This window comes from Vipera ursinii (genome assembly GCF_947247035.1).
Source record: "Vipera ursinii genome assembly, chromosome: Z".
Lineage (NCBI taxonomy): Eukaryota > Metazoa > Chordata > Lepidosauria > Squamata > Viperidae > Vipera > Vipera ursinii.
The window spans coordinates 7,305,396-7,328,402 of record NC_139517.1 but is presented as its reverse complement, the minus strand read 5'-3'; the positions used below and the strand labels follow the sequence as shown (position 1 = coordinate 7,328,402).

The following is a 23,007-nucleotide window of genomic DNA, read 5'->3' as shown; positions in this document are numbered from 1 at the left end:
TTCCTCGCCTTTTGGAAAGCTTTGAAGGCCTGGCTTGGGATAACGTGAGGTTACTGCAGATCAGATGTTTGATGAGGTAGCACCGGGTTTTTATTATTTTCAATGTGGTTAGCTGGTTTGTTTTTTATAGTTTTAATATGTCTTTTACCCTGCTTTGGCTTTTGCTTGGGAGCCGCTTTAGTTACAAGAGATATATAGGTATACACGTACATGTGTGGTGTAGTTGGTTCACATGGTGTAATAATAATAATAACAATAATTTTATTTGCATACCGCCCTTCTCCCGAAGGACTCAGGGCGGTGAACAGGGCAATACATGTTAAAAGACAAGAATACAAAAATTAAGAGATTAAACAAGATGCCCAAAAACTATAACAATAAGTTAAAATACATAGTATTTTAACATAAGTTAAAATACGTAGTAAGATGGTTTGTTGTCACTGTGTTGGGGGGTGGGAGCACAAAGGGAGGCTCAGCTAATCTCAATGTACACAGTTGTACTTTGGCAATAAAAGTTCATTTCATTTCATATGTAGTTAGCTGTTGTGGCAAACCTATGGCACGGGTGCCATAGGTGGCACACCGAGCCCTCTCTGTGGGCACGTGCGCCGTCGCCGCAGTCCTAGCCCTTCAGCTGGATTTTATGAAACCTTTTCGCTTTAGGCCTCCACTGCTGTGTGCAAAGAAAAAAAAAGTTTCAATTTTAACTTCTCGCAGGAGAAAAAAAAAAGATCTCGCAAAGGTGGAATTGATTGAACACCGTTACCATTGCAGCCACGCCCACCCAATGGGCCACGCCAAACCAGCCCCCGACGATACATAAGTGGGTTTTGGGTTGCAGTTTGGGCACTCGGTCCCTGAAAGGTTCGCCATCCCTGGATAGCATGTTCACGTGTGTGTTATCTGTGTGTACACTTTTGAGAGCAGGCAACGGAACTTCGTTCTTAATGTGTGCCAGTTGTGCCCACAGCAAAGAAACGGCAATAGAGGTTATCTATCTATAAAAGCAAAGGGACGCGGTGGCTCAGTGGGTTAGGACGCTGAGCTTGTCGATCAGAAGGTCGGCAGTTTGGCAGGTCGAATCCCGAGTGCCGCGTAACAGAGCAAGCGCGTTACTCGTCCCAGCTTCTGCCAACCTAGCAGTTCAAAAGCACGTAAAAATGCAAGTAGAAAAATAGGGACCACTACAGTGGGAAGGTAACAGCGTTCCGTGCGCCTTTGACATCTAGTCATGCCAGCCACGTGACCACGGAGACGTCCTCGGACAAGCACTGGCTCTTCAGCTTTGAAACGGAGAGGAGCACGGGCCCCTAGAGTTGGAAACGAGTAGCACGCATGTGCGGGGGAACCTTTACCTTTATCTATAAGAGGGGGGAAGCCATGTGTTTAATACATAAATGAAAACACTTGCCGAAATAATACCTGCTAAGGACAAAGCACTTCCCCCCCCCCCGCCTCAGCCCAGACTCCACTCTCACCAACGCACATCAAACGAGCCGTCTAAAAACAATACGTCTTTTTTTATTGTTAAGTCAATAAAGAGGTATCAAAATTAAAAGAGGAAAAATTACAAGGGATTGAAACGGAACTAGAGGAGCCGATGAAGGGGAAGGAGGTGGAAAAAAGAAGGAGGAGGGCAGATGCAACAGAAGACACAACATCGTAAAACACACAGGGCTGGCAAAGGGGGAAGGAGGGCAGTGAGGAAGCAGCCAGCAAATGGGGGGAGAAAGAGGAGAGACCCGGGGGGCTGCGCGAGGCTCAATCAGAAGAACGCCGCGTGGGCCAAAGAGCAGAGAGGAAAAGTATGCCGGGGGTCTTAGGAGTCATCTTCGCCATTGGCACTGTCTCTGTCGTCTTCCCCTTCTTCCGGCTCCTTGTCGTCGCCCTTGATGGACTCCAACTGAGAGAGAGAAGGGGACAGGCAGAAGAGCCGAGTTAGCGAACCGGGAGAGCCGCCATCCTCACTCGAGGCTCTCTGCTTCCTCCAGCTTCGTACCTGGTCGTCTCCCCGGTCTTCGTTGTCATCATCGTCCAGCAGGTCCCCTTCCTCGGCGGAGTCGTCGGCCCCAGCCTCAGACTCCATCTTCACATTGCTCTCTTCTTTCTTAGTCGAGGTGGTGCTCTGCTCTTCCTCCGACTTGTCGTTCTTCAGTTCTGGGGAGGGGAGGGGAGGGGGTGGCAGAAAATCAGAACGCTGGACGGATTCGGCTTCACCACCGTTTGGGCCTCCTTGCCTATTTCCTAGCGCTGGAAACGCCAAAGGGGGGGGCGGAGGAAGGGTTTAACCGTTACGAAAGACGATCCAAACCATCCCACAAAAAAACCGGGCCAATAGTTAGCAATGCTTTGGGGGGAAAATAGCAGCTTCCGCAGTTCGCTCTGCTTGAAAAGCTGCGGTGGAAAGCTTTTCCTTCGTGCACGGAAGATGCCAGGGAGGCAGGTCCTCCGACAAAAGTTGGGGTTAAGAATTATCTTGGGAGACCGGAAGAGGTTAACGGGAAGGATTCTTAAGTATTACAGCACGAAAAGCCCTATCGCAGTGGGTAGGCAAAACCTTGGCTCTTTTACGACTCGTGGACTTCAACTCCCAGAATTCCTGAGCCAGCCATGCTGAGGAGAAATGGAGAGGTTGCCACGCTGGCTCAGGGAGTTGAAGTCCACGAGTCATAAAAGAGCCAAGGTTTTGCCTACCCCTGCCCTATTGTAAACAGAGAAGCCCACCAGGTACCTATAAGAGGTCCCAAATTCCACCTGTCTGCTGGCCCCTTTCTGACGTAAACTTGTCCACATCCAAACACGAATTTTTGTGATTCCCCAATCTCTTTCTCCCTCTACGCCAATCTTTCAGGCCACGTTTCCTGGCACGCATCCCACGCAGCTCTCCAGACAGTTTTATCTCTCCCCTCCCGCCTTTCCCCACACACACTCACTTTGATCCTTCTCTATCTTCTCCAGGCTTTCCAGCAGAGAATCCACTTTCTGCTTAATCTGGGTCAGTTCCTTCTTAATGGCTTGCAAGTCATCTCCTTTCACTGCAATACAGAAGGAAAACGCCAACTTTCAGCACCCTGGGGTATTCGTAAGCATGAAAATACTCAAGGAAACGTATAAAAGGGAGATAAAAAAACTTTTTTCCCCCCACCACTTTTTTTTTTTTTTACTAAAAACCACCCTCCCTTGTCAAAGAGGCATTGCAGAACGTTTCAGCACGGCGGCAGCCAGATTCAAACTGAGGAGAGGCAGATTTTCGAATAACCCAATTTAAATAATACACAAAATCCCCCCTCCCACGCACGCACACACACACACAGGTCACGTTTGCTACAGGCCCTGCTCAACGTCCGACACCTACATTTTCCAGATTTGGAGGACGATCCCCGCTGCCCGCTCTTCGAGTTGAATCCGCTCTTTCCTCTACGAGAGGTATTGCCAGAAACCCGCTGGCGTTTGGAAGGGACCACCGCCCTGGCAATGGGGGGCGGAGGGGGCACTCGTGCTTGGTAGCTGTACATCCTAGGAGAATCCAAAAAAAAAAAAAAAAAAAGGAGGGGGTAGAAATTTAGCTTCAAAACCGCTTTGCAAATCCACCAACCTGCATCACATGCAAATCTCTTCTCAGGTTTCTAAAAATACCTTCTTTTAATTAGATAAGCTCATTGAGGGCATTATGTGCTGCTTTCAAAACAGCACGGCTCTTTCTGTAGTACCCACACCTCAGAAATATATCCATTGCCTAAAGGTGGCGATCAGAACTATTGTAGAAACAAAATTAAGAGCCGGAAGGGGACCTTGGAGGTCTTCTAGTCCAACCCCCTGCCCAAGCAGGAGACCCTGTACCATTTCAGACAGGTGACTGTCCAGTCTCTTCTTAAAAACCTCCAGAGATGGAGCTCTTATTATACCTTAAACTCTGCTCTTATACCTCTTCCTTCCCTCCCAAAACATTTAATCAAAATCTTCTCTTAAATCGGCTACCCGTTTTCTTCCTAAGTTTGGAAGACAAGGGATTCCGGAGATTTAATTCCATCGATCTAAAAGTTTGGGAGTTAAGGGGCACGCCTGGATACACGATACAAAGTAAATGGAGGAGTCTTAACAAAGGAAAGAAGATGAGAGCGTTAAGTTTACATTTAATGAATTAAGTGGAATGAATATGCTTGTGTTCCAACAATTTCCCTGTGTCGTTTTATAAATTAGAATCTGATGAATTGGGTCTAGAGTTTGAACCTAAGGTTTTGGGAGCAGGCATGCCCACCATCAGGGACCTTAGTTCTAAACTTCTGTTCTACAGCAACATTTCACTGGGAGGGGGTGTATGTGCAATGCCTCAGGAAACTTCTCTGCCAGGAGGAGAAGTGGGGAGAAACGGGAGGGGAGTGGTGAGGGAAAGAGGAGAGGAGAGGAAGAAGAGGGAAGTAGGAAAGAAAGGAGAAAGGGAGAAAGAAAGTAGAGAGGAGGGAAGAGAGAGAGAGAGGAGGGTGGATACAGTGAAAGGGGAAATGGACGAGTAGCACCCAAACTTACGTGTATGTATTTATGTATGGCGATATATAATACCTACAGCATTACTGATATAACAAATGTTACAATACTTGAAAAAATGTTTATATTTCATTGGTTACTTTGTGGTATATTAAAGGAACTGTGAAAAATAAAATAAAATAAAATAAAATAAAATAAAATAAAATAAAATAAAATAAAATAATAAAATAAAATAAAATAAAATAAATAAAATAAAAAGGAAACTTCTCTGCCTCAAACCCAGCAGACCCCAGAGAGCTGAAGCAGCTTCTTGAATGAGAAGCAAATGTCTTCAAGGAAAAACAAAGAAAGTCCAGTTGCCTCCTGAAAAAGCACCTGTGGGAGATCCATGACCTAGGTCAGGGGTAGGCAACCTCGGCTCTTTTATGACTCATGGACTTCAACTCCCAGAATTCCTGAGTCAACATAGCTGACTCGGGAATTCTGGGACTTGAAGTCCATGAGTCATAAAAGAGCCAAGGTTGCCTACCCCTGACCTAGGATGACTTGAGTGTCTCCGTAGACTTTTAGCTATGCACTCCGGAGAATGGTTTGATAACACAACAAAACTGAAGTGTGCCAACTGAGACTGTCTACTGACTCAGAATGATCTATCCCAACAAATCTCTCTAGATCAGACACGTCAAACACCGTGACCTCGTGCAAACGTATTGGGACAGTTTTGCCACTGCAAGTAATGGGGTGGGTGCGGCTTCCGGCCCATGAGGCCGGCAGTTTGACACCCCTGCTCTAGATGTTCAAACCTATCTGAAGATGTCAGCAGAAAAAGAACTTCATCGCTAAATTTCTATCCTCCCTCAAAGCTGTGGTTCTTTCTCCGCCTTTTCCCTTTGGCTGAATCTGCAGGAAATTCAGCATTTCAGACATCTCACTAGGAGGGCAGGGGTAGGCAACCTTGGCTCTTTTATGACTCCCATGCTGGCTCGGGAATTCTGGGAGTTGGAAGTCCACGAGTCATAAAAGAGCCAAGGTTGCCTATCCCTGGACTACCAAGGACCCATCCCTTTGAAGCACTGCCTCCATCTTCTTCCTCCCCTCCCACCTCTGCAGCTTTGGCAGTGGCCACAACACTTGCTATGGCTCAATGGGCAAAAATTACACTTCTGAGAATGAGCTATACACATCGATCTCTAGAAACAGGGGGGACATCATACCGCTCTTTAGTAGGAATGTTGAAAAGATGGTATGATTGCCCGTCAGAAGCGCAATATATATATATATATATATATATATATATATATATATATATATATATATATATATATATATATATATATATATATATATATATATATATATATATATATGGCAAAGAACTGCATCTAGCCTTTCTTTCGAGTTGTGTCCTGAAGTTATGTATTAATGCAAAAAAACACAACAATTTTGTGGGGCTAAGATAAAATCTAATGAACTTTTAATTAAAATTGAATACAGTATTTCTATTCTCCAGTCATGTGTTTGATAAATCTCTCAATCTGTCGCGCTGTCTCTCTCTCTCTCTCTCTCTCTCACATACACACACACACATTTTTAGGGTTCCTGTGCAATTGGGCAACAACCACAATGGGAGTTTTCTGGGAGCCACACTGAAGGCTTTGGGATTGGGGGGGGGGGTAAATGGAGCCCTAAGATTTTTGTTCCTATGGCTCTGATCTCAATTCAGAGCTGTGTGGACCCACCAGAGTTTTAAAAAACAAAACAAAACAGAGCAGAGCAACTTGACACCACATACCTGTCATAATAGTCACGCTGGAAGTCATAATCAAGGTCAAATGAAGACCTGAAAGACAAAGCATGGAACACACACGGTCAGGTCTAAGGGAGGCTGGGTACCCCAGCCCCCACTTCCGAAGGGCTGGGGAAATCACAGACAATCCTTTAAAGTTAAACTTATCAGCAGGAGGAGTCTGCTCACAGCCCAATATAGCAAAAGTGAAAGAGTTTAGTCACAATGCAAAAGTGAAAGCAAGCAGGGTCCCACCCAATTCCCCCTTCCACCCCCACCCCTTACTTCAAAAAGCCATCTGCTGCTTGGCACTGTGATCCAACAGTTTTATCAGCCCAAATACATCAAAGTCACACTGCAGTTTCTTACAGTCACACGGATTGCGGACACGCGCACACGCACACGCACACCCCATCTACAAACATAGTCAGATGTTGCATCTTGCACCCAGCATCTTGCACCCAACTGCTCACTCCAGGGCCCATTCCAAACCAGAGAAATTTTTAAAAGAAAAAGGAAAGAAAAAAGTGAAGTTAAAAATAATGAAAACGTAAGGGTCCCAACCTGACTAGAGGGGACGGAGAAGGTGGTGCGGCTACTGACCCGTACATCTCTGTGGCCGATCTCTTCACCCCAGCTTTACCCCGGTTCAACTTCGGCTCCGCAGCCAGATTAATATCTGAACAAGACACAGAATCTCAGTTTGAAACCGGAGGATCTCCACAGGCTCTTGGGAGAGACTGATGTTCTGCCGTACCAGGCAATGCAGCTTTTCTCGCCCAAGGAGAACACTCTTTTCCCAGAAGCCCCTAGACAATGGCCGAGGAATCTGGGAGATTAAGGTTACACAACTGGAGACGGCTGGCCGAACGTATTGATATCTACCAGCTGCCTTTTCTTATAGTATCTGGAAAAGGAAAGTGTTAGGCACGCTCTCAAGTATTCAGTTTACGGTCACTCATTCATACAGCCTGTCAAGGCATGCAGGTCTTGTAAGCCCCTCCCCCCCTTGCTTCCTACCTGGGTTCTCCAGATAGGCAAGGCTAGAGTAGACAACACACAGCCTTGATCAATGGCTGGGAAATATCGAGAGGGACACTCAAATCACTTTCAAACACCGAGGCGCAATCTGTTCTTTGGAGTACACAGAATGCATTCATTCCCCCAGGGAATTTCAAGTAACAGCAAAACGTCATTTGTTACACTGTGCATTTGGTTCTTTCTCACGCCAGCCCACACAGGCAGCCCACACATCCGTTCACACTTAAGTGCTTCTTAACTAGGCTGCCAGCCACTAACTAGGGGGATGGAAGCTCTGAATGCAAAGGAGTGGGTGGGCTTCAAGACCCCTTTTATCTCCGACAGGCCCTACGTTGTTGATTCGCCCACACTGGCAGCTACTCTTGCCTTGTTTTACACATCTGGGAGCTGTTGATGGGATTTCAGACAAACTTCCTTTGTCTGGTGACATATTTCCCATGTTTCCTTAGCTCCCGGAGGGGATCTTCTGAACAAGATTCCTGGTGTGTTTTGGGGGTTTTTTTTGTCCTCCCTGCATCACATGCCTGCTTCATCTTTAGCTATGGCAGCTTCAGACTGGTCTCACAAAAGTCCACCCACTTCTACGGGACTCTGCTCCACTTTTAAACGGCGCTGTTGTATACTTTAAGGTTTAGTCCAAATATGCTTTCCATTTGCATTGTTCTTGTGCTGAGAATAACTTGGCTCTAACTTCTGCCTATATCAACAACCTAAGATACGCATATGATACCACTCTAATGGCAGAAAGTGAAGAAGAACTAAAGAGCCTCTTGTTGCGAGTGATGAAGGAGAGTGCAAAAGTTGGGTTGAAACTGAACATTAAGAAAACCAAGATCATGGCATCCGGCCCTCTCAATTCCTGGCAAATAGATGGGGAAGAAATGAAGGTAATGACAGATTTTATTTTTCTGGGCTCCAAGATCACTGCAGATGCGGACTGTAGCCAAGAAATTAAAAGACGCTTGCTCCTGGGGAGGAAAGCCATGGCAAATCTATACAGCATGCTAAAAAGCAGACACATCACCCTGTCAACAAAAGTGCGTATAGTCAAGGCTATGGTCTCCCCAGTTGCAATGTATGGCAGTGAAAGCTGGACCATAAGAAAGGCTGAGCGCCAAAGAATCGAGGCCTTTGAACTATGGTGCTGGAGAAGACTCCTGCGAGTCCCTTGGACTGCAAGGTGATCAAACCGGTCAGTCCTAGAGGAGATCAACCCTGACTGCTCTTTAGAAGGCCAGATCCTGAAGTTGAATCTCAAATACTTTGGCCACCTAATGAGAAGGAAGGACTCGCTGGAGAAGAGCCTAATGCTGGGAAAGGTTGAGGGCAAGAGAAGAAGGGGACGACAGAGAATCAGGTGGCTGGATGGAGTCACTGAAGCAGGAGGCGCGAACTTAAATGGACTCCAGAAGATGGTAGAGGAGAGGAAGGCCTGGAGGAACGTTGTCCATGGGGTCACGATGGGTCGGACACGACTTTGCAACTAACAACATCATCTTCTGCCTGACTACCTTTCAAATATTGGAAGTTACCCTTGTACTCCATGCTTCAATCCCAGCAAAACAATTCCAGCTTTTCAAAACATTATGTTAAGTGGCCACTACTCTTCTTAAATTATAGAGCCTTGATCTAAAGGCAAAACTTCAAATATACTCTGCCCAGAACTGAACAGGCCAAAACTGTACTTTTCCTGATCTGGACAGCAATCTTTTCCTAAGGCAACCTATTTATGTTAATGCTGAAGCAACCACATTATTGTCTCTTATTCAGCATATTATCATCCAACAGATGCCTAGAACTTTTTTCCATGTATACAATGAACTGCTCTTCCCAAATCTACGTGTGATTTTGACTTAGTGTTTCAAGCATGTTCCTTTCTGAATTTAATCACACTACTCTCGGCCTTGTATCATCAGTAAATTAGATCAGCGTTGCTTTATATGAAGGCGGGAACAGAAGTAGTGAATGGAAACTCAACAAGGAGAGACCCAACCTTAAACTAAGGAGGAATTCTCTGACAGAACAATCAGTGGAACGACTTGCCTCCAGAAGTTGTGGGTGTTCCAACATTGGAGGCTTTTAAGAAGAGACTGGACAGCCATTTGTCTCAACATGGTATAAGGTCTCCCGACTGAGCAAGGGGTTGGACTAGAAGACCTCCAGTATCCCTTCCAACTCTTGTCATTCTCGTTATCTAAAACGTTTGTAAATTTTTAAGAACTGGGAAAGCCTTGGAGGCCACAGATTCTAATCCAAATTAAAGTAGCACTAGTACTTAAGACTTATATACCGCTTCATAAGAGCTTTACAGGCCTGTCTAAGCGGTTTTACAGAGTCCGCGTATTGCCCCCCAACAATCTGGGTCCTCACGTTATCCACCTCAGAAGGATGGAAGGCCGAGTCAACCTTGAGCCGGTCAGAATCGGAACTCCCAGAAGTCAGCAGTGAATTAGCCTGCGGTACTGCCTTCTAACCACTGTGCAACCATGGCTCATCTAAGTCTGGCATCCAATGAAGAGAGCGCCTAACATCTTCCTAACACAGCGCCTAGCAGCAGGCCTGCAAACATCTCCTTCCGTGTGGAGGCACGGCACCCAGTTCATATCCTTGACACGCTGCCTAAAATGGGAGCCGAGAGGTGAACCATCTGGAAGCTATACAGGCCGACAGGTCTGCCATCCGAAAGCAGTCATGGAGCGGAGAAACAAATACAGGTAGTCCTCAATGTACAACAGTTCACTTAGTGACCATTCCAAGTTACAACGGCAATGAAAAAAGTGACTCATGACTTGTTTTGTCACACAAGCGTTGCGGCATCCCCGTGGTCACATGATCAAAATTCCAACGCTTGGTAACTGACTCAGACTTAGGACGCTTGCAGTGTCCCTTGGGTCATGTGATCCCCCTTTGGCAACCAGCAAAGTCAATGGGGAAGCCAGATTCACTTAACAACCACGTAGCTGACTTAATAACTGCAGTGCATCACTTAACAATTTAACTCAGGGGCCTCAAACTCGCGTGACATGTTGCGATGTATCACAAACCCCCCCCCCCCCCGTTGCTGGAGCTGGGGTAGGCACAGCTTCCGGGTGACGCCTCCGGCCTGCCAGTTTTGACGCCTCCGGTTTAACTGTTCAATTAACAACAGTTGGCAAGATTGTAAAATGAGGCAAAACTCATTTAACAACAAATGTCTCACTTAACAACAGAAGTTCCGGCTCAATTATGGTCGTAAGTCGAGCACTAGCCGTACTTTCTTGCAAGCTATGGCTTATCACATAAAAAGCAAGGGCAGTTTGGGGCTGAAAGACCTGCTTACTTAGCAGGAGGAGGATCTGCTGTGTAGCGTGCTAGTAAACACAATATTTAGAGGCTCAGTTTACATAGAAAACGCCCTTTGTCGCTGAAGAAAACAGGAGGTCAAATGAGCCTCTGAATGTTATGTCTATCATCTTTCAGAAGCAACTGGCCAAGCAGGTGGTGAGAAAATAGGCTTAAAAACCTTCCTGGGGGGGGGAGGGAGGTGTTGGGATATTGAGCAGGGAAAAATAACAGCAATATTGTCTTCTGCTGGCAGGAAAAACAATGTTGTCTTCTGAAAAGAATGGGGGAAAAAAAATCCTCTTCAGCAAGGCTTGAGCATGTCTGAACTAGAGTATGTTTTTGTATCTGACATTAATAAGTCCCAACAACTGTTGGGAAGTGGGGAGGGAGTTTTTCTTGAAAGGGGGGAAAACCATGAATTTCTTCTCTGTTTCCAACTTTTTTATTTTTTTTTTTTAAATATGTCAAACGTGGCAGGCCAGATGATCTGAAAACACCTGTGAGCTACTTGTGGGCTTATTTTGCGGAACGATAAATAGCCAGGCAAGGAATTAATCTGTGTTCTGGTGGTGATGAGATTTTAGTAATTTGGTTTCAGACAAAGTCCACCGTTCTTAAGCGTGTCTCAGTGAAGCAAGACCTTTAAAAAAAAAAGCCGTATGTGCGTGCTTTTCTCTGTTTCCAGGAAAGATGTAAATCAAAGTAGAACACTGCCCGTTCTTTGAATTTACCCTCTTGTCCTCCAGATCAAGACAAAGACAGGCCAAGAATAATATCTCCGTTTAGATAAAGAGTCCTGCATCGTCAAATCTGCTTTCTGTGTCTGGTTTGTCAGCCCGATCAGATCAGAAATCTACTCCGTAGGACGGTTGAAACTACTCCCCTCTCCAATATTTAATTTAACTGCTTGCACCTTTTTTTTCACTCACCATTTTCTATTCCTACAATACCAGAAATCTCGTTAACAGGGGGGAAAAAAAGGCTGCAATATATGTTGTTTACACAGGGAACAGCTGGGCTGTTGAACAAGGCAAAAGGGAAAGGCTAGAACAGGGGTAGGCAACCTCTACGCTGACTCGGGAATTCTGGGAGTTGAAGTCCACGAGTCATAAAAGAGCTGAGGTTGCCTACCCCTTGGCTAAAAGAACCGCACCAGCAATTTCACTGGGATGAAGAACAGAAGAGCCAACCTGGGAAGTCGGCTACTTACCAAGAACCTGGCCGGCTATCATCCTGCCATCCTCTCCCGCTACTGCAGAGCGGGCGTTGCGCTCATTCACATACTGCACAAACGCAAAGCCCTTGTGCACGGAGCAACCCACAATCTTGCCGTACTTGGAGAAGATGGCTTCCACGTCAGATTTCTTGACCACGAGGGTATTGAGGTTTCCGATGAAGACACGGGAATTTAGGGAACGGGGATCTGTCTTGTTGGTGACGTTGCTGGCCATAGCTCGCCCACGAGAGCAGAAAACGCTAACCTTGCTGCCCCGGCCAGGCAAAGGGAGAAAAAGATGGTCAGCAAAAGGAAAACGACAGTCAGGATTTCACAGCTTTCACATGTATAACCAACTGCAAAGAAAAGTACAAATGCAAACATCTTTTGGGGGGCGTTCATCTGCCAAGTACCACTTTCTCAGAATGAAAAGCTACCAGCGTGAGGCATACTGGGAAACCTCAAGATTCATCCTCCTAGGGATATTTCGGCAATAAATTAAAAAAAACACGTTAACAACACTTGGAGAGAGAAAAAAAAACTTTCCTGAAAAACAAAAATTAAGAGAATTAAGGAAAAGGGAGATATTTTTTACCATTAGCCTACCATAGTCCACTAGCTCCGAAAACAGATGCATGAGAATCGGACAGACGAAAATAATTTTGTCTAAAAAGATGCAATGGCCTTCAGCACAAGTCAGCTCAAACTGCTTTCATTTCCATTTTTTTTCCAGCATCAAGCATCTTTTAAACAATGCCAACTTTACTCCTACCTTAGATCTGCTCCCAGCAGCATTGTCAGGAAAACACAATCTGCCATTTTAATATATGCTTTTGTCAATACAAGCAATGGCGTAGGTAAGATGAATGCAAGAAGCCCAGCAGAGTTCAGTTCAGAAGCAATTAAGTACTCCTTATTATCAAGGGTCAATCTTCCCTGATTTCTTCTTAAAATTGAGATGAATCTATAAATGAAGTGTGCCTAACATCTTCAGGGCGGCACGTTCTAACCTCCATCTTCAATGGAAGGAAGGACATTTTGCCAGGAATTCTAAAAAGAGTGCAATCCAAATCCAAATTAGGGAAGATTTACACGCAGGAGCTAATTATCGCAAGTTTCTGTCCACAGATTTAGGCTATGTGTCAGGAGGGTGCTGCACTTGTGTTCTGGTTGCTTTGTACACGGCCATGTTCACTGTCACGTCCATAGTTGCACTTTGAAAGCTTTGGCTTCTGGTTACGTGCAGGAGCTGTGAAGATCAGAAAAAGCGAGCGGCCTCTTTAAGGTGCCGCTGACAAGACTGTGCGGATCCAAAGACAAGTACCTTCTTGTTTTGGAATTCAAATACCTGTACGTCCCTTTTATGCACTAACGGGAAAGAAGGTATTTTATAGGATTTTGGGAAGCCACCCAAGCAAATGACTGCTGGAACTTCACTCTTGTGCAACCTCAGGGGAGGCATATCTGGTTGCAGTCTAATTTTGGCAAGGGCCTAGAGAGGCACTTTCTTTATCCATATATTGTATTCCCTTTCCCCTCAAGCTGCTTACAGCAGTGGTCCCCAACCCCTGGCCTGCGGACCAGTACAGGGCTGCGGCATGCCAGCAACCGGTCCGCACAAACAAAAAAAGCCTCATCCGCGGGATGCAAGCAGCACACAAAACCAAGCCCCCTACAGTCCACGGAAAAACCTCTCCACGGAACCGGTCCCTGCTGCCCGAAAGGTTAGGGACCTCTGGCTTATAGGACAGAATCGACAATAAAATGCAAAGGCAGCATCGGTTTGCCAAGACTCTCAACTTTTAAGGGCAGGACAAAGTGGAGGATGGAAGGCTCGGCTTTGGTTGCTGAGGTCGCCAACCTTTTTCTGCAACCAAGTTCCCAGAGGACTGCACATTCTCTGCCGGTCCCAACTCTTGGTCCCAGCTAATGAGCACACACAGCTATCTATCCAGATGGAGTGGACAGAGGCACATTTAATGCACGTGTACACCACAGGACCTAAGATCAAGAGCACCAAGGACAAGTGAAACAAGATTAAAAGTAGGAAGAACTTTCGTTGCCAGCATTTTCATTTAGGCTCTTTTCTCTTTGCTGCCTCTTACTGACTTATTCCTAAACATTGAACCACAGCTTTGATTTTACCCATATGTAGACAGGATTAAATAAATCCACTTAAGGCCTCTCTCCTCCACTCCGTATCTTGTGCTTCAAAGAAACCACGTTCTCATCCCTCCAATGAAAACTACACCTCCCTTCTTCTGTTAAAAAAAACAACAAAAAAACCTGTATTTCTCTTCAGTTTCTGCAAAGGCACAGGTGGAATGTTATTTTCATTTCTGCCGGAATTCTAATTGAGGTAGGAAAGAGAAACCCACCTCTTCCTTCAAAGCAGGCCTCACTGCAAATTTAGCTAAGCCTTGGGTCAGCCTGGCAAAAATCTGTAAGATGAATTAAAATCCTAGGCAACCTCAAGTGGTGGGAACTGTTTCTTTATGGGGAAAAGTCTTTTCGCATTATTTTATTTGTGGGGTCTACCTCTTGCCTTTTCTCTAGGACTTCAAGGAGACCTATGTGGCAGTTCCACCTCCAGGTTTTACTGAAGATTGTAGAGTAGATCAGACTTAGGGAAGAGTGACTACTTTATAGATGTCCAGTGGCTGATGTAGACTCTCTATACACAAGAGACAAGAAATTCTGCTCAGGGAGCCAAACATTTTGAATGGGGAAAAAATAACAGGTAATTTCTGTCCCCATACATGACAATGCTGAACATGCCAATCTGTTAATACGTTCAAGAGCCTTGGTGGAGCAGTGGGCTAATGCCTCCCTAAGTAACACCAGCTGCCTGCAATTAGTGCAGGTTCGCATCCCACCAGGCTCAAGGTTGACTCAGCCTTCCATCCTTCCGAGGTAGGTAAAATGAGGACCCAGATTGTTGGGGGCAATAAGCTGACTTTGTAATAATACCGCTTGAGGGGGTGTGTGAAAGCCCTAATAAGCAGGCATATACATAGAATGAAGGCCACTGCTAAGCTTGTAAGCCGCCCTGAGTCTTCGGAGAATACAAATGGAATTAAAAAAAATATCAGAATCTGCCTTCCTATAGTTTAAACCCTTTAATTTAAATACTACATTCTGGGATGATATAGACCTTCTGTTTAACTTCCCAAAGAAGTTTTAACTTCTCAAAAATAAAAAAACCCATTTTCTGCAGCCTCTCTTCACAAGATACAGAGCAAATGAGTTTGGCCACTAAGCAAAACTTTTAAGCAGCTAGTCACTGGGATTCCATTTGTCCAAGAAAGTAGTAGTAATCCCCCAACTATTGTAAAACTGAATCCATGAAAACAGTATTAGAAGCTAAATGTTTTGCAGGTTTATTACAGAAATTGTTAACAAGTACCCCTTATGCTAAAAAGCCTCTACCACTGGTCAATGAAGATGATGGAAAAGATATAGGCCCATTTAGAAATAATCTACCTGATCTTCCAATAATGTCCTATTGTTAAGATTATAACATTTTAAGATGTCTTTCCCAAAGAAAGGACAAGCATAACTGATTCACTGTTTGTGACTAGTCAGAGCATCCACGGAGTTCCTATAGAATTTTGTTTTTTACGTCAGGGGTTTCCAAATTTGGCAACATTAAGACTTGTGGACTTCAACTCCCAGAATTCACTAGCCAGCATGTCTGGCTGAGGAATTCTGGGAGTTGAATCCCACAAGTTTTAACATTGCCAAGTTTGGAACCTTGTATTACATTATAGATTTCTTGCATTCTGAAACTAGCAAGTCTATCACATTTCCCACAGTATATTGGTTAACATTACATTTATTGTTTATTACACAACTTCCCAAATTGAGAGCCTTAATTGCTTCTATATTTCCTTCTTTTTTAGCTTTAGGTATATTACAGCAGATAATTAGTGCATTTTGTAATATTTCCAAGTATTTAGAAAATCTCGGGGACTGCAATTGCATTATTTTATAGCTATGTGCTATGAAATTCCAAGAAATTTGTACCCTAAACAACTCTGAACTAATGATTTTTTAAAAAAAAATGGGAGACCATTTAATCCAGTTCTAGAGTCCACTGATCTTCAATATATTTGTCTTTTCCCAAGATCAATCATCTCTGTTAGCAGCTGGATCTACACATTGCAGGTAATCCTTAACTTACGATCACAATGGAGCCCAAAATTTGTCGCTAAGCAAGGCACTTGTTGAGTTCTGCCTCATTTTATGACCCTTTCTGCCACAGTTGTTAAGTGAACCACTGCAGTTTAAGTGAATCATGCAATCATTAAGTGAACCTGGTATCCCTCATTGACTTGTCAGAAGCTGGCTGGGGAGGTTACAAATGGTGATCACCTGACCCCAGGACAATGCAACTATCATAAATACATGCCAGTTGCCAAGAAGCGTGAATTTTGATCACGCGACCACGGGGATGCTGCAATGGTCACAAGCGTGAAAAACGGTCGTAAGCCACTTTTTTCAGTGTGGTTGTAACTTTGAACAACCACCAAACCAAGAGGTTTTTTAAGAGTTGTAAGTCACAAGTCTACCAGCCTGCTGTTCCATAATGCTCCCGAAAGGACATTTTACATATTTTCAATGCCAGGTTTTGAATAGCGCCCTCACACTTCAAGCAAGACCTTTAAGAGGGGATGGCCTGGAATGAAGCCAACGCAACCCCTTACCATCAGCCAAGATGGGTATGCCCCTGCTCCATGCAAGGCTCCGCTGGTAGCTGCCTCTGTTACTCCAGACTGGGCATCCATGATGGCGCTTGTAAGGGGGAGGGATGGTGTAGAGGGGAAGACCAGGATGGGAACTGAGAGGGCATGAAGGGCCAAATTGGGCATCTGACCAAGGAGAGGCCATCACTGCTAGAGAGTGATCAGCACCACAGATATAGTGCAGCAACAATTGAAAAATCGAATAGAAATAAAATATTAAAAATTAAAAATTAAAAAAAAATTAAAAAAAAAGCGTAGGAACTTCCTGAGTTGTTCAAGTAAATTCTGGAGAGGTATCAGTCTGTTCTTGGCAGCCAGGCGATCAGTGAGGGAGGGGAAAAAAAGAGTTAACGTGATCAATCCATTTTTTTTAAAAAAAAAAGTTTTAAAAACCTTGTGTTTTCCCCCCCCAAGGGGTTAAAAGCCCAGAGTCAGTTAGGATCATTCAGAAAAACTCCATTTTCATCTGGTTAAAAATCAGCATTTTTTTTTTAAATCATCACCATCAGCAACACATCATCATAGTCACAGTCACCACCATTATTGCAGCAATAATATCAATACGTTAACTAGTAACAACGATAAAAAGGAAATCAGTGGAAAGGCAGGAAAAAAATGGAAAAAAATTGGAATAACTTACTGTAGCTGAAGATCAAAAAAATCTCACTGTAAAAAAACAAAAATAAAAATAGCCCAGATTAGAAAAACGGGAGGTGTAAAAAGGTCAAAGTCAATAACGATTTTTTTTTCTTTTTCTGTCCTTTTTCCCCCCCACTTTCAAGCTCTCATTCCAGCCACGGTTACGGCAAAACCTGGCAGAGGAGAGTTCCTGGCAGAAAATAATCCAAGCCCTTTTGAACACCATTTCATTCTAAAAATGCCTAAGGCAGGCCAGCTCTTACGAGGCTAAAAGTTTCTTCCTCTAACCCAGCTGCTGCAGGGGGGAAAAAAAAGGTGATTTTTCCCTCCCAAAATTACATTTTTCAATCCAGTTTTTTTTTTGCTTGAGTGCAAAGCCACACTGGGCCACAAAGGCACCATTTTATTAAAATAACTTGTACTGAGACAGTGGGAGAGGGTGTGCGTGTAGTGGGTTGGGTAGGGGGTTTAAAAAAATAAAAATAAAACAAAAAACAAGCTGAGCGCCAGTGAAGGAAGGGTTGGGGGTTTTCTCCTTGCTGCCCTGTGAAAGGAGAAGGGACAGGATGAGTCAGGATACCCCAGAAACTTTGCCCATATCTCCCAGTTTCCCCCACCCCACAGAACACCAGCTTCTAGTCCCATGTGGCTACCCCAAGCTCACAGCAGCCGCTCAGGTGTGATTAAAGTGCTACCTTGATCTTGCCATTTCTTTCTGTTGCCAATGAGAGTCGTGCTGGACGACTTCAAAGTTACCTGCAAGCTTGTGATAGGTAGCTCATACAGATCTCTAAAGCAAAGTTGAGGAAAACTGAGCATGTGCACCTTTTACATATACACACACACACACACACAGAGAGAGAGAGAGAGAGAGAGAGAGAGAGAGAGAGAGAGAGAGAGAGAGAGAGAGAGAGAGAGAGAATAGAATCAAGGGAACAGAAACGAGGTCTATACGAAAAGGGCAAGCACTGGTCTTCTGCTAGCTTCTCATTACAATGGTAAAAGTCCCAAGCAATAGAAATTTCTAGAATTCAGATATCAGCGTGCACACACACACACACCCCGCCCCCTTTTATCTACCTTTCCACTCACCAACCACTCAAATGCCAGGTAATTGGGGTAGAGAAGTCACCTACGGTATCTATGTTGTCATTCTTACCTACTTAAATTATTAATTTCGCTTTTCCTTGACATCTCCGTGCTGTTTTCTCTGGGGGAGAAACAGCCTATCTTGCAAATGATCAATGCGATTCCAAATGCAGCAAGGTGCAAGTTTTAAGAACAAGCCATTTTGGAATTTATCAGAAAAAAAAGAGTAATGTGTAAGTAAACCTAAGTCTCTACTCAGAGGATCAAAAAAGCTTTTCCAGATCAGCTTACACAAGCTGTTGACCAATTCAAGTTGTGTGCGGCAGTGGGATCTTTCCTGACCGTTGGGACAGATAGGTTTTGGTTACAGAAAGCTAGGCAAAAAAAGTAACTTCAAAAATTGCAAAAGGGTGTACAGGAAGTCCTCGACTTACAACAGTTTGTTTAGTGACCGTTCAAAGTTACGACGTCACTAAGAAAAGTGACTTAGGACTGATTTTCATACTTACAACAGTTTCAGCATCCCCAAGGTGACAGGATGAAAATTCAGATGCTTGCCAATTGGTTCATATTTATGACGGTCACAGTGTCCCGGCGGTCATGTGATCCTATTTTGAGACCTTCTGACAAGCAAAGTCAATGAAGAAGCGAGATTCACTTAACAATCACTTAATAACTACAATTATTCACTTAACAAATGTGGCAAGAAAGGTTGTAAAATGGGGCAAAACCCATTGCAGTTGTCAAATTGGTAACCCAGTTAGAGTGAATCTGGCTTCCCCCATTGACTTTGCTTGTAGAAGGTTGCAAAAGGGGATCACACGACCCTGGGACACCATCATAAATATACGCCAGTTGCCAAGTGTAAAAATTTTGGTCATGTGACCATGGAAATGCTGCAATGATTGTACTGTAAGACATTTTCAGTGCTGTTGCAACTTTGAATAGGTCACTAAACGCATGGCTTTAAGCCGAGGACTACCTGTACACAGTGTACCCAGACTGTTCTTAGGTTATTGCATTATGGTTCTACCTCCTATGTTCCAACTTCCATAACCGGATTGGTAGCAAGGTAACCTAGAGCTGTGTTAACACAAGCAGAATTCTTGTATCTGGGCCATCTACAACCATAGTTTGAAAAGTATTGACATGGCTTTCTTGCCAAGACACTGTCTTATTATGAAACAAGAACAAAAAGAAGGGATTGTGGCTTTCAACATGAGACTAATCAATAAGCCTGCAATACAAACTGCTTCCCAAACTTTAACTGCAAGCAAAGCGGCAGAATAGCAGGGTGCAAAATATTCCACCCTGTCGACTGGTTTTCAAAAAATTGCACACCTCCTCCTAAATCTGACACTGGTGTGAACTGGATCAGGTAAGTTTAAAACATTAAGCACAAGTTCAACAAAGAAATGCATTAACAGTTGCATCATTTTAGTTGGCAAATACAGCACAATCCCTTTCTATCAAAAAAAAATAGCTGAGTAATTCAGAAAACTTGCCTTTGCTAAAAATACAAAGGCCTTTCAGAAGCTTGTGTCACTTATAGAAATCAGCATGGAAAACTTATCTTTTTTAAAAAAAAATACTATTTTTTGTTAAGTGGGAGCAAATTCATAGGAAAGGCAACTGCATTTGTTTACACTTAATACATTTATACTCCTAAAAATGCTAATACACTTGTTTCAAAACGAACATGCATTACCAAAGTGCCAAATCCTTAAAATGTCTAGGATAGTAATACATGAAATAGTATCTATTTTTATTGCTCCAACCAACGCATTAGATACATTAGATAGCTATACAACATGGTATACGAATTCGGATTGCTTTTAGGCATTTTACCATCCACAAGTCAGCCTTGCAGCCTATTTAGCGTGTAAGTGTTTTTTTTAAAAAATCTGCCAAAGTCACAATTTGATAACGGTAATAAATTCATATTGCCTTACCAAGAAATATCTAGGTTGTTTTTTTTTACAAACATGGTGACTGTCTGCCACTACCTTCTTCTAAGGTTTTTTTTTTTAAGTCAGTTTTACAACCCTGGGATCTCCTGGTGGTCTCCCATCCGAGGATTACCTGGATTTGTCAGTGCTTAAGTTTCCTGAGATTCAGGCTGCTGTTCCCACCTGCTGAGGCATTTGGCATCTTGTTTTCCTAGACTGTCAATCCGGATTAGATGAATAAAAGCGGCCCTGAACACCAATAATAGTCAGGCCAGGCACCATCCACACTGTGTTCCCTTGCCTAATCCAGCAGCCATACCTGCGAATGGGATCTGCGCGCGCACCTTACGCGTTTTATACATTTCAGACAATATAACTTCCATACGCGAATTTTTTTTTTCACCACCCCACAAACGCATAACGTACACAAACACGCAGACGGACACACGTTTTCCTCTCTTTCGCAAAATGGGAGAACCATTAAAGCAGTCTTTCTTCTCTACCCCCCCCGTCCTTTGTGCCCAGCATAATGGTCTCTCCCAAAGTAACCAAATACTCATCGGCTTGGACGATACCAATAAATTGCATGGGGGGGGGGGAAATGGAGGAAGAGGCGCGAGTCCAGAAGACCGGCCAGGGGAAAAAACCACCGCGGAGGCCCAAAACTGAGGGGGCGTGTGGGCAATACCATTATGCGAACTCCCCTCCCCCACAAGCGGGGAAAAAAAAAAAGAACCGTCGCCACTCTTCCCTCAGGCGTTTTTCTTCAGGCAACGAACTCACCGGGAGGCCCCAGATCCAGCACGCTGCCGCTTTGCTTATCTAAATGTATAATTTTGCAACCGTACACCGCTTCTCCCTCCCTTTCACAGCTACGCTCGCTTCATTCGCGCTCCGAACGCCTCACAAAATGGCGCCCCACCTGCCCTCTGCGCCGCGCAGCCGGGTTTGTCGGGAGCTCCGCCCACTCTTTTTCACCACTCGTCCGCTCTCTTAGCATGTGAGTCTTCTACCCCGGGCGCGCTCATTGGCCACCGATCAAGCGCCAAGTCAATCAGCGCACAGCGAAGATGGGCTGGGGGAAGACGAAGTAAGCTGGTTCGATAAGACTGAGAGGAGGGAAGAGGAAGGAGGGAGGCTCCAAGACAAGGATAGGCTATATGTGCTGTCACTCAGCTCGCTGTGAAATTAGACCACGGGACTCTCATATTAACTGTTTCCCTCAGCTGCAGTGATTTCCCTGGTCGGCAGTTCTTTTTAGTCCCACCCATATCCAATCCTAGCTGTATCTATGGATAGAATTCCCTTCAATCATTTTAACTGCATTGTCATAGGCTGCTATCGAACTACCAATAATATCAAAGGGGTCTCATATCAAAGAGGGGAAGTGTTGACGTAGCTCTTAGCGATGACGTAAATGAATTCTCCAAGCCCATTGGTCAATGCTCCGCGCAGCGTCACTCCTAGAATCCAATTGACGTCTATCAAAAAAAACCGCGGGTGCAGCGTCCCCGCCTTCCGCTAATTAATGCTCGCCCAGAGCTCAAAGCCGCATTTTAATTGGCTGGTTTAAAAATAAAAAAACACGTTTTCTTTTATTTCTCCCTCAGTTTTCTCCTTGTTGTTGTGTTACAAGGAAGAAAAATAGGCCTTTTATAAGAATGGAATGGAATAATTGGAATGGAACAGAATAGAAACGTTATTGTCACTTTAAATCATGGGTCTTCAAACTCGGCCGTTTTATGACTCATGGACTTCAACTCCCAGAATTCCTCAGTCAGGCACACTGGCTGAGGAATTCTGGGAGTTGAAGTCCATGAGTCAAAAGGGCCGAGTTTGAAGACCCCTGCTTTAAATGTACACTAATTGGCACACATTAAAACGAAATTTCATTGCGCTCAGCTCTCAAAAGGGTAATCACCTCAATATACACTACATAAACATGACAAAAGATTATGCATATACCCCAGTGGTGGGATTCAGCCAGTTTGCACCACTTCGGCAGAACTGGTAGCTAATTTTTTGTAGCCCCAGGCCCAGAAGACTTCCAGAAGTGACATCCACACACACACACACAACTGGTTGTTCACGTATTTGAATCCCACCACTGATATAGCATCACATATATGACGCACCAGTAGTAGAGCAGACGACATGATTGTGCTGAAAAATTGCATCGATTTCTGCTAAAATATTTTTATAATGTACAAAATAAAATAATTTTATTTGTCAAATTTATTTGCTGCACGTCTCATCCTACAACGATAAAAAAGAAGAAATGAAAAGAGTAAACAGAACAGATGGAGGAACATCTGTAAGCCGCCCTGAGTCTTCGGAGAAGGGCGGGATATAAATGGAATTAAAATAAATAAATAAAAAAACATCATAGCAAATAGTTGCAGAAACAGGAAGTTGAACGGTGTGTTAAATGTGGTTGGCATTTCTTCAAGATAGACCAGACAAGGGTGCCAGAGTTATGACCACAATTGAGCCCCTAATCTGGGTGTCCATGGTGTGTGCAATAATTTACACCAGCACCACAGTCCAAAGGTGTCAATTCTTATTCGATCAGCCACTCTTAGTGCCCATCTCTCACACTTATACATTCTTATAGGGAAGATTTGAGAGGAATACAAAAACCGATTTTCCTTTATTTATACCTCTTTGTATGGAGTTAATTGATCAGGGCTTTAGGGGGCAGTATTGAGCTATACCTATTGTCCCAGACCCAGA

The 23,007-nt window shown here is 44.1% G+C and overlaps 1 protein-coding gene across 8 annotated transcripts; it reads right to left on the bottom strand.

The window, feature by feature from the left end:
• Positions 1-1,501: 1,501 nt before the first annotated feature.
• On the bottom strand, positions 1,502-21,213 carry HNRNPC (heterogeneous nuclear ribonucleoprotein C). Of its 8 annotated transcripts, none has more exons than XM_083377772.1 (9): positions 21,058-21,213; positions 17,238-17,263; positions 11,847-12,121; positions 6,836-6,950; positions 6,278-6,325; positions 3,356-3,516; positions 2,934-3,035; positions 2,000-2,157; positions 1,502-1,903 (listed from the first exon to the last, which is right to left on the bottom strand). In XM_083377772.1, the coding sequence occupies exons 3-9, from the start codon at positions 12,085-12,087 to the stop codon at positions 1,820-1,822; spliced, it is 909 nt and encodes a 302-aa protein (XP_083233898.1). In that variant the 5' UTR covers positions 12,088-12,121; positions 17,238-17,263; positions 21,058-21,213; the 3' UTR covers positions 1,502-1,819. The 8 variants fall into 8 exon arrangements, with proteins under 8 accessions (XP_083233898.1, XP_083233899.1, XP_083233892.1 ...); XM_083377773.1 differs by having other exon boundaries at positions 6,875-6,950; XM_083377766.1 differs by having other exon boundaries at positions 1,502-2,157.
• Between the last annotated feature and the right edge of the window lie 1,794 nt (positions 21,214-23,007).